At 57.1% G+C, this 10,647-nt stretch overlaps 2 protein-coding genes across 3 annotated transcripts in view; both read right to left on the reverse strand.

Moving 5' to 3' along the window:
* IKBKB (inhibitor of nuclear factor kappa B kinase subunit beta) overlaps positions 1–10,647 on the reverse strand; it is a 229,314-nt gene that overhangs the window by 153,578 nt on the left and 65,089 nt on the right. The window lies entirely within an intron of this gene.
* On the reverse strand, positions 982–10,647 carry GPAT4 (glycerol-3-phosphate acyltransferase 4). Of its 2 annotated transcripts, none has more exons than XM_069877392.1 (13): positions 10,586–10,647; positions 7,983–8,868; positions 5,388–5,457; positions 4,826–5,123; positions 4,593–4,667; positions 4,068–4,157; positions 3,856–3,949; positions 3,055–3,170; positions 2,814–2,869; positions 2,408–2,493; positions 2,075–2,203; positions 1,916–1,995; positions 982–1,362 (listed from the first exon to the last, which is right to left on the reverse strand). In XM_069877392.1, exons 2-13 carry the CDS (start codon positions 8,145–8,147, stop codon positions 1,254–1,256), a joined length of 1,368 nt encoding a protein of 455 aa, XP_069733493.1. In that variant the 5' UTR covers positions 8,148–8,868; positions 10,586–10,647; the 3' UTR covers positions 982–1,253. The 2 variants fall into 2 exon arrangements, with proteins under 2 accessions (XP_069733493.1, XP_069733494.1); XM_069877393.1 differs by having other exon boundaries at positions 7,983–8,865; positions 10,586–10,643.

The raw sequence follows: 10,647 nt of genomic DNA on the forward strand, positions 1-10,647 counted from the left end.
TGCTTATAAAGATCCTATTTTGAGCACTGTTTCTCTCTGTTCCTTCCTTTTCTGTCTCTCTATTGATACCCAAATAGAAACAAGCAGGAAGTAAACTGCCTTGAATCCACATTCATAGCTCGTGCAGGGAAATTCCAGTTTAAGGACACTTAGGGAGAGGAACTGAGCTGGCCTGGGACCACAGATGTCCTCCCCACCAGACCCCACTCAGGTACAGAAGCGGCACCGAAGCAAAGCCGCCCTCAGCGCTCCAGGTAGCGTGAGCAGGGGTGCTGTGTGAAACTGCATTCGCTTGGAAGAGCAGGCAGTGAACTCCGAGAGTCCCTAGGAACATAAGGAGAATTGGAAAGTACATGGGATGAACACCCAAATGCAGGTTGTTCTACAGAATGATACACTTGGGGAGCTGAAAGGGATAGGGTGCCACCCCCTGCACGGTTTCAGCTTTCTTGTCACAAGCTGGGGTTATCCATGTGCATGTGGGTGTGCAGCAGCAACAGATTCCCCATTGGAGAGGGGATCTCCTGGCTAGGGGCTCAGACTCTCCTCCACAGCACGTCTGGATCCCTCAAGAGCCCCACAGGCCACACCATGGGCAACCTGGCATCTTGCAGCTCCAGGGGTCAGAGGGAGGCGTCCAAGGAGGCTGATCCTCACCGTTTTGAGGAACCCCAGTGAAGAAGGCTGTCACTCAGATGCTGGAGAAGCAATGGTCTGGGTCAGGCTATGACAGGAGGGTGGCAAAAGGAAAAGGAAAGGTTTCTCCTTCTGGAAATGCCCCGAGACCACAGACGGCTCCTGAGGGTGTTCTGCTACAGACGTGAGAGGTGCCGGCTGATGAGGACTCCCTTGACTCTCAAGATAGCTCATCTCTGTGCAGTTCACCAGATTCTGCACCACTGGAGAGCTGTGACTGACACACACGCACATCAACACATCAGCCCCACCCCGTCTTGGGCCTCCAAACACCATACCGGAGCATCTAACACGTGTTTCATTTAATATTGCCCTGGCAAGGGGCTTCATTGTAACAGTAATGAGAAGGCATCTTTGCCAAGAGCTGCCCAGGGCCCAGGGGCTCCAGGCAGCAATGCTGCCTCTGGGAAAGAAAAGCCAGAGGACAAAGCAGCAAGTCCAAGCAGCTCTCGAATAGCCAAAGTCCGAAGATTCAGAGCTGCTTCAGACAAATCCTGGCTTGCAATGGAGGCAGAGGGCTCCGGCAAGGCCCAGGAACAGCACTGGAGGCAGAGGGCTCAGGAGCGGCTCCGGTCTTCATGGTTGCCTACGATCATTTTGCTGTAGAGTTTCTGTTGCTCCTCCTTGAATGTATCTTTCACCTTCTCCCTTTTCAGTCCTCCATCCCTGGGGAGAGAGTCACATTGTCAGAGGAGCTCTCACCAAAGCCAGACAGCGACACTGGTACCTGGCCCTGCCAGGCCACACTTGGGACCAACTGTCCCCACAGGGTGCTGCTGTCACACCCTGCCCTGCTCGGAGCTGCACCCGCGACCTGGCTCAGCACGGCAGCTCTGTCATAAGCGTCAGCTGCTCTCACACCACTGCACCACTGTCTGAGGCCCCTAGCCCCCCAGGCTCTGAAGGTCTCAGTGCCATTAAAAGGAAGTTCCCAAGCTCAACCCACTTTGCTGAACCGCATCAAGTCAGACCAGGTCACCCCAGCACAAGCTGGAATCATGGCATGAAGCCCTGGTGCTCCTCACACATAGCAGAAGCAAAGACTTTGGTCTGTGCTACAGGAGAACAGTTTTGCAGGTTAAAGGTAGGATGCATCTCCATTTCTCCACAGGCACATTCTGCCCAATGCAAGATACAAGCTCAGCTCTACAGCCTACAAACCAGGACCCAGGAACAAAGAATCCTGGCACAAGGAAGAGAAAAGTCTGCCTGGACTCACCAGAGCAGATCCACAAGGCCCCCTTGCCTGGCAATGGCTGACTTCACTCGGTTGGCAAACTGGACGGCGTCCTCTTCAGGCTGTGGCAAAAGAACACTGCTCAGTGGGAGCAAAGGGCCAAGTGGCACGGATCAGACAGGCCAGGCCCACCTTACTTACCTGTCTGGTCATCGGGGGCAGGTACCAGACGCTGCAGACAATGGCCCAGCTTGTCATCATCCTGAGGAGGTAGGTCACCATGCCATACTTGCTGCTGTTCCAAAAGGCATCTCCAAACTGCGGGTCGTACTGCAGCAGTGAAGAGCTTGTGAAAGCCAGGCAGTGGTCGTGCCTCCCCTGAGGTCCCAAGTTCCACCCCGAGCCCTCCGAGGGCACCATGTGGAAGGAGCGCAGCTTCCCCACACCCTCAACCAGGCACCGACCCCACAGTGCCAGGTGTGCTCTCTCACACAGAGGGCTGCCTGTGCTCTAGAAATGTGTGCTTTCTCATACCTTGATGGCTACTGGGTAAACCGTGGCTCCAATTTCAAAGCTCCCCTTTTTGAACATCATCACAGATGTGTTGTTGATGCAGGTCCCTGTAGGAGGCAACCACAGTCTCCTCAGCTCAGTTGAGAAGGATAAACTATACACACCTCACGGCCAGGCCACCCACACCCAGCAGCTGCCCCGACACCCCCTCCAGCCTTGTCCTGTGTGCAGAGCACGTGTCACCATGACAGCAGATCTCTGACTTCCACATTCAGGGCTCAGTCACCCTCAAGATGCAATGTCCCCTCTCTCTTAGCGAAGGGCCTCAAGGCCCTTGGCTGCACCACAAGGGACGGAACAGAGACACAGTGCTGTCCCCAAGTGCGCTCTCCCCCCGGGGCCTGTCTGGCCTTGCTCCACAACTCACCTTCCGGGAAGATAAGAATAGGCAGTTTGCTCTTGTCCCGGACGTGCTCCGTGAGCCTGAACGGAAGAGTCACCCGTTAGCTTGGGAGCCATCACCAGCACCCCATGCGGCAAACAGCCCTTCTCGGGGTGCCAGCAGCAGCGGCTCAGCCTCCCAACGTGCGTGAGGTGAGGCAGTGTCCCCAGTCAGGCGAGAGGGCAGCCCCCTTCCCCTGCCTCCACGCCCCCACACCCACTGTCACCTTTTGGCGACGAGGTGACGATCCTTGACCTCAGAGCGCTCAAACCAGACATGCGGGCAGGCTTTCACCATGGCTCTCTGTATCACACCCATGAGCCCGCCATGGACCTGACCCACCTGGACAGGGCGAGAAGACACAAGTTACAAAACCTGGGGTTACATAAAAGCCAAGGCAGCTCCTAATTCCACAAGTGCAGGGATAGGACAAAGGGGAACGGTTTTCAGCTGAAAGAAGAGAGATTGAGGTGAGATCTTAGGCAGAAATGTTTTCCTGTGAGGGTGGGGAGGCCCTGGGCCAGGTTGCCCAGAGAAGTCACGGCCGCCCCACCCCTGGAGGTGTTCAAGGCCAGGCTGGATGGGGCTTTGAGCACCCTGATCCAGTGGGAGGGGTTCCTGCCCATGGGCAAGGGGCTTCAAGGATGAGCTTTCAGGTCCCTTCCAATTCAAACCATTCTGCCATTCCATGATCTTTCTACCCCTGCCCTAGAAAAAAGGCTGAGGGGAAAAGGCCCAAGCTCCAACCAAAAAGGCAGATGAGGCAAGCCCCAGATGCTTCCCACGCTCCAGGAGGTGCAGCTGGGGAAGCGCTTTGCTCTGCCACGGACAGCAAAGCCCGAAGAGCCCTGGCGCTCTGAGTCCCGTGCCAAGCTTGCTAGAAAGCCACGCCACAAGGGTCTGAGGGTGCCTGGCTACATCATGCAAGGAGCAGTAGCTCTGCATGGCCAATGGCCTCTTGCTGCCTCCTCTTTGCTCGCTGCTCCCACTGCACATGTGGCCAGGCCGAGCTGGGGTGCAGACCTACCATCGCGTAGTAGCCATCGCTGGCCAAGATGATCACATCAATGGGAGATGTGTGGTTGGCTACGCAGATGCCTCCATTCCGGGGTCTGTTTTCTCTTAAAACAAAACAACAGCAGAAGTGAGGACTGAGGAAGGAAGTGTGAAGCCTGACAGGGGCAGGGCACAGAGCGGCTGGCAGGAAGGGACCGGCAGCAGCAGACAGGGGCTCCTTACCGGTCGTGGTAGGTGATGATGGCTGTGAGGGCGCGCACGCAGATCCGGTAACACATCAGGTGGACATGCTTGCTGAGGAACTCCTTACACCTGCCGCCCAGGAAAGCAACCATCACTCCCAGTTCCGTCATCTCCCTGTAACGCTGCCCTATGGCCCTGCTCCCCCAGGTCATGAGATTCAACCAGGACATCACATCTATCGCACAGAAGGACATCTCGTGCTGGGTTTTGCCACTGATTCTTAGCTCACAAGAACCAAATGCTCTGACCTTTGCTCTTTTCTTTCCTTATTCCTTTCAGAGCCCAGGGCTGAGAGCTCTGCCAGGGGCTGTGCTCTTGTCTAGGCCCTCTCTTTAGGATTCTGGGGTGCCTGTTCCTGAGGAGCTATGGGAGCTAGGACCACCAGCCTTGTCTGCAGCAGGCACACCAGATAGGCCTCACAGGAAAACTTTGGGATTATCAGGCCTCAAAATGCAGGGGTAGGGGGTAGTGCCCTACCACCTCTTTCCTCAAAGCCGAACTCACCTTCCGTTTGGCAAATATCCCACCACTGTAGTACCAGTCACCAACAAGCTGATACCAGTAAATGCCAGGGCTATCCTGCAGAAAGAGGGAAACTATGTGCTAGCAAAGCCAGGCCAAAGGCTCTACTCCTAAAGCAGCTGTATCTCCCGATCACATTGACCAGGGTCTGTGGGCATGGAGCACAGCCGCACTCGCTGCAGAGGGAACAGGCAGGTTCCCACAGCGGCACTCACCGGAGCGGCAGGAGGAAGCAGTAGCGGATGAGCACACCCAGGCCCCAGAGCACAGTGAGGCGCAGGCTGATGTACTGGAAGTTGTAGTTGGTCCTGCTGAGGAGGTTCCAGGACTCCAGCTCCTCAGCTGAGAACCGCTTGGTCACTTCATCATCCATAATGGTCTCGATGCCTTTGCGGCAGAAATAGAAGATATCCGAGAGCTCAAACTCAGGGGTGTCCAGGGCTTTGCCACTGCCGCTCCGGCGGATCTCCTTGATCTCCTCTTCCAGGGACATCGGCTCCTTTGCAATGATACCTACAATAGGCAGCAGGCAGCTGTGAGCAAAGTGCAACTTGGCCACTCCAAGAAAGCCGAGAACCAGGACCCCTTGCTGTCTCCAGCCCTGGCAGGCGTACACCACTCCTCCCAGCTAAAGCACTCCCTGGGTGTTTCCCTCCCCTTCCTCACGGAACAGGCCTTTCCATATTTCCTCCCAGTCCATCTACATGGACTAAATGTAGCTCAGCTGCCCAGAGACACCACACTTACCCTAGATCCACTGAGTTTTGAACTTCTTACCATTTACGTAGGGCTTGTACAGTGGGTGGTTCTTCTCCTTGGCACCACGCTCTATCCTCAGTGTCGCCCACTGCAAGAGACAAACACCACAAGGTAGGTTCATGAGGCCTGTGGCTCCATAACACCCCTGTTTTACAGCCAACTTGCAGGGGAACAAGAGGCTCCTGTGCAGAGTTGAATGGGTGTTGAACACAACTGAACCAGGGCAGGAGCAGAGATGGGCCTGGGAGGAATGTTTTGACAGTAGAGATGTGCCTGCAGTGGGATGAGAGGGCTGATGGGGTACAGGACAGCTAGGATGTGCGCAGGTTTGTGCCATGCAGCACAGTAGGGCCCCAGTGGGAAGTAACAGAGGGAAGGGTGCTGAATGGTGAGACAGCACAGCAAGACTGTCTGCAGCCTCTGTGTCCCACAGGCTCTGTTGCCCCCAGCTCACAGTCATCGCTGTGCAGCCCTGGGGTGGGCTGTGCATCCTGCCGTGGCGCAGGGCTACGAATCATGGGACTGGTGCTGTTTTTCAACCCTGATTTCTTCCAAGCTCAAAGCAGAGACCGTGTTTCAGGCTGCTGCCAAAACCACATGAAGGGACGGTTCCTTCTTCCCTGATTCAGCTAAAGGCAGCTGCTTCTCAGCTCACCAGTCTATCCAGAACAGCAGCACCCTCAGACAGCTTCCTGGCTACTGCTGCCCAACCCCATGCCCACACTACACATAAATCACAGAAACCTCTCTCAGCTGAATCTCAAGGGCACCAGCAAACACCGCAGGCTGGATTTCTGTCTGATCTCTCTGCCTGTCCTCCAAGGAACCCTCTCATCCTCTTGTTAGAACAATCTTCTGAAGGACAAGTCATGTATAACACACTAATTGCTCCTGGCCAGCTGCTCCAGCAGGGATCTGCGAAGAAGGGAAAACTGCTGGGAACTCCTGCTACCTCGATTGCAGCCGATGCCAGCATCAGAAGAGGACTGGGAATGCTAATTGCATACAGAGCCTCTGGCTCATCCAGCAGCCTCCTCTGCCAGCAGAAGGAACTGCAGGATTGCAGAAGACTGTCTGGACACTGCCATGCCAGAAGAAGTCAGGAGAGGAGCTCTGGCCAGCAGGAGCTGGGCAGCCGATGGAGAAGGCGTGCCTCCCAGCATGCCTTGCAGCAGCAGAAACCAAGGCTCCCTCCTGGAAAGCACCAGGCCGCCCTCCTTCCCTGCAGTCTGCCAGACTCTCTGCGCTGGGCTTGCAGCATCAGCCTCCACATCTAAGCAAAGATTTTGGGTGAATAACACTCCTCAAAAATACACTTCTGAAGGACCACATGAAGTGAGTGACTTTTCTACCTCATCTGCAAGCAGTTCTGCCTGAGAGCTCCCCTCTCTGCCCACAAAGATTCTTTGGTAAAAGCTGAAATGGATTTCAAAGCCTTTTCAGAAAAATAGTTTCTAAATCAAACACCAAAAAAGGTGTCAGGATTAAACGCTCCTGAATCAAAGAAAGAAAAAAAAATGAAAACAAGGTGAAAAGTTCCATTTCAAATAACCCAGACTTCTTACTAATTTGTTCTCCCAGCTCAGTCACTAAATGTGAAGTCTGGTCCTCTCACATCCATGTCCACAAAGCCCAGGTCTTCCCACTTGCAATCAGGCTTTGGGAGGACTCCCAGTTCAAAGAGCTGAACACTGCAGGCTTCAGGGCTGCCTTCCCAAGCCACTCCTAGTAAAGTGCAGCCCTTTTAAAACAGCAGGAGCTGCACCAGAAATCCCTCAGCAGCCTGAACTACACATCCAAGAACCTGAATCCTCCCCATCAGGCAGCAGGCACTCCTGTTCCTTTTGCTCGTGAGGCCAGGGGAGGGTGGGGAGGCTCTGTCTTCCAGGAGTTCGGCAAATACCCCAGTCCCACTGGAGATCTACTTCAAGGAGAGGTGCTGGCTCTGAGACAGCCCATAAAACCACTCTGCCAAAGGCAGGCAGGGGAACAACATGACCCCAGACTGGAAAATTCCACTTGGCCTCCCTGTGCCAAGAGGTCATCAAGGGCTGCCGTCTGTCTGTCCTCCTTGCTGAGGTCCCAACGCAGCTGGGCTCAGCGAGGAGCAGGTGGCACGCCAGGACACACGGGTGCCGAGAGCTCTAGGTTGTACCCAGAGTGCTTGGGGCGTGCAGGACAAAGTTCTGCCTCACCTCCTGCTTTTGCCTCATGCAGGCACGTGCCGGAGAGGAGCAGCCTGTCTGCAGCCTCCTCCCGCCCCGTCACACCCTACGCCCCTCCAGGCTGCCTTCCACACTGGGCCAGAGCAGTGTCCGGCCTCACCTGGGACACCAACCAGCCCAGGTGTGCTCCTCCTCTGGGCGCACCCACAGATCCCACAGGCCACTCTATTGTATAGGATTAATTACAGGAAAAAAACAGCCCACGAACAGTCTAGTAAAAGACACTTTGCTGAGATGACCCAAACATATCATCCGGTACCAGCTCATGCTGACAAACCAGCCTCCCACCCCTGTCATCCTGCTGAGGGGGAAAAGCCCTTCTTCCCAGCACATCCAGGCTCCGTAAGACCCTTATAAGCACACAGAAAATTCCATAAACATGACTTACCTGAAAAATCTTTAATAATGTTTTCATGTAAACCTTGCGGATGCCAAAGGAGACTCCAAAGATTGCTGGCACGATGATGAAAACCAGGAGCAGTGTGAAGAGGACAGTTATGGAAATCCCCAAGAGGTTAACAACCAGGCTGTCAAAGGGGAGCAGGAGGAACATGGTGAAGGGGCAGGCAAGGCTGGTACCCTGTGGCCGGACGGAACGGCTGCCCGCAGCAATTAGCCAGTCCTCCTGTTATTCAGCAATAGTCTCACACAGGCACCAAGTCCGCAGCCTGCTCACAGACCCCATTCCAAAGTTCACATCCTTTTTGGGCTCTGTGAGAGAGGGAATGCAACAGGATCAGGGAGAGCAGTTGAGAAAACAAGCAAACAGTCTGCCAGCAGCCGGGGTGAGTTCAGACAGCGAGGGCTGTGGAGTTCAGGGAAGAGGGAACACACGTGCAGGCTCCTCCATGGGTGCGCAGTAGGCACGGCAGGGACACAGTTGTGTGAATCAATATCCTCCCGAGGCACTGCTGAGCGCGTGCTGCTGTAGGGTGGCTCGTGCAGGAGCTGGTGGCAGAATCCCCTCCTGGCTGCGGAGAGCATGCAGAGCCTCCTCACTGGGATGAGGTGGAGTCCATCCCTGAGCCTGCATTGGAGGAGATGGAGGGAGTTGGCGCTTGCAGGAGCCTACGGTACGTAGAGCTATTATTGTTCTTTCCGTGAGGACGTAGATTCTTGCATGACGCTTGGAACAAGGTTAATTCTGGAGCCCCTGGCACACACTGGCGCTGAAGGGTCGTTACTGACAGGAATGAACCCCGTGTCCCTGGAAAGCTCTTCCAACAGCAAGTTGGCTTCTTGGCAGATGAGGCTCTCACATGCCACCAGCTCTACTGGAGGGGAGAGAAACTGAAGTCAAGCGAGTCACACAGCCCGGAGAGCCGTGAACTCAGCGTAGGTGGCGGGAGGCCAGGGCCAGCAGGCTCTGGAACGTGGAGGGCAATGCTCAGGTTGAGGTCACATCGCTCAGAGCTGCTCCCGAGACACCACGGGCTTGGACTGGCACTCCAGCAACTGCCAGGCACTGCCCTGGACTTGGGAATCACCCCCTGCTGCCACTTGTCCTTTGCTTTCATACCGGCCACGCCTCATGGAGCAGCCTCATCCAGAACCACACCTAGAGCATGGGACCCTGCAATCAGGTCCCGAGCACAGGAAAGGAGCCAGCGGAGTGAAGAAACCCCTTCCTGATGACAAAGATCTTCCCACCTCTCTCATTTCAGAAGTATCCGAGAGCACTGAGCTGGCCAGGTACCCAGATTCCTGGGAAGGAATCACTTCCTCTGCTCCTGCTCACACCTCTCAGCGCAGGTCACCGGGTGGCTCCTCAAAACAGCTTGGGGCCGGAAGCTGGCCCACAGGCAGAATCACGGGAATGATCCGTCAGAGAGGAACGTGCTGGGGCACGGGGAGCAGCCAGAGGTCAAACACAAGAGGCTCTTCTAAGGAAGGATGCTCGCCGCACCACAGGTGCGCACAGGGCCAGCAGAACAAGATGAGTCTGCTCAGGGAAGACTTCCCTCAGGACAGCACCTCTACCTGGCTATGGAGCATCACCTGGGGATGGGATCTAACAGGTACCTGGGAGGCAGAGTGGAGGAGAAGATGGGAAGATCCTCCTGCTCCATGTACAGTGTGCCGCAGGTGCTGGCTTCACACCACTATGCCAGGAACATCACAAATATTGTTAGCACTTCAAAAGAATGCACGCCTGCATAAACCACCTTGTGGGAGAGGCAGTGCCACAGCTGCACATGTCACTGCCCACCTGCAGTGGCAGCCACTGCCCGGAGCAAGGCTCGGTTCTCGTGTCCCTTCCCTGCGCCAGCTGGCCGTGGCTGCCGGGTCAGCCACGCGCTGGCAGCACGCACGGCCGGCAGCCACGGGCTGCGAGCTCCAGGCTACAGCTGCCAGGGCTGATGCCAGGACAGCGTTGCGGACACTGGCAGGACGCCCCTGTGGCCCCGCTGCCCAGGGCAGGGGCAGAACCTGGCTGCCGGCACTGTGGCCTGACGGGCACCGTGGGAGCATCCCGGGCTGGCCTCGGCTGCAGCTCCACACTCAGCCCCAGCCACAGATGACGGCACACCCGGTGCCGGGCCGCGGGCAGCGCTGACCTCGGCCTCGTTCACCGGGAGCGGGGCACGGTGCACCAGGATGGGGCGTGGGGGCACGGGGCCCAGCGCTACGGGGGGCAACGGGACACGACCCGCTGGGACGGGGGCAACGGGACAGAGGCATAACGGGACAGACGCTCACCACCCCGCCTGCTCCGGGAAGGGGCCCTCCGAGCGCAGCGAAGCGCGGCGGGGCCGGGCCTGGGCCCCGCAGCCCCGTCCCCGGGCGGTGCCGCCGTCCCCGGGCGCTGCGGAAGGGTGGGGGGAGCAGCGGGGCCGGGCCGCGGGGGCGCGGCCGGGCGCTGCGGGAGCGCCGGTTAACGGTCCGCGCGGGCGCAGAGCCCTCGGGCCGCAGCAGGGGAGGGGGCGGCCCCGCGCCGGGGCGGACGGGGGCAGTTCGGGGCCGCTCAGACCGGCCCCGCCGCGCACTCACCTGGCGCCGCCGCCGGGGCCGCCGCGAGCCGCACGCATGACGTCAGCGCGCTCCGCCCCTGC

This window comes from Phaenicophaeus curvirostris, chromosome 27, assembly GCF_032191515.1.
Source record: "Phaenicophaeus curvirostris isolate KB17595 chromosome 27, BPBGC_Pcur_1.0, whole genome shotgun sequence".
In the NCBI taxonomy this organism is placed as follows: Eukaryota; Metazoa; Chordata; class Aves; order Cuculiformes; family Cuculidae; genus Phaenicophaeus; species Phaenicophaeus curvirostris.

Coding starts and splice junctions, on each gene's coding strand:
- GPAT4 (XM_069877392.1), bottom strand. CDS start 8,147: ATGTTCCTCCTGCTCCCCTTTGACAGCCTGGTTGTTAACCTCTTGGGG. Junction 5,124..5,387: donor GTACAAGCCCTACGTAAATG/GTAAGAAGTTCA, acceptor TGCCTATTGTAG/GTATCATTGCAAAGGAGCCG. Junction 1,996..2,074: donor TGCCCCCGATGACCAGACAG/GTAAGTAAGGTG, acceptor CTTTTGCCACAG/CCTGAAGAGGACGCCGTCCA.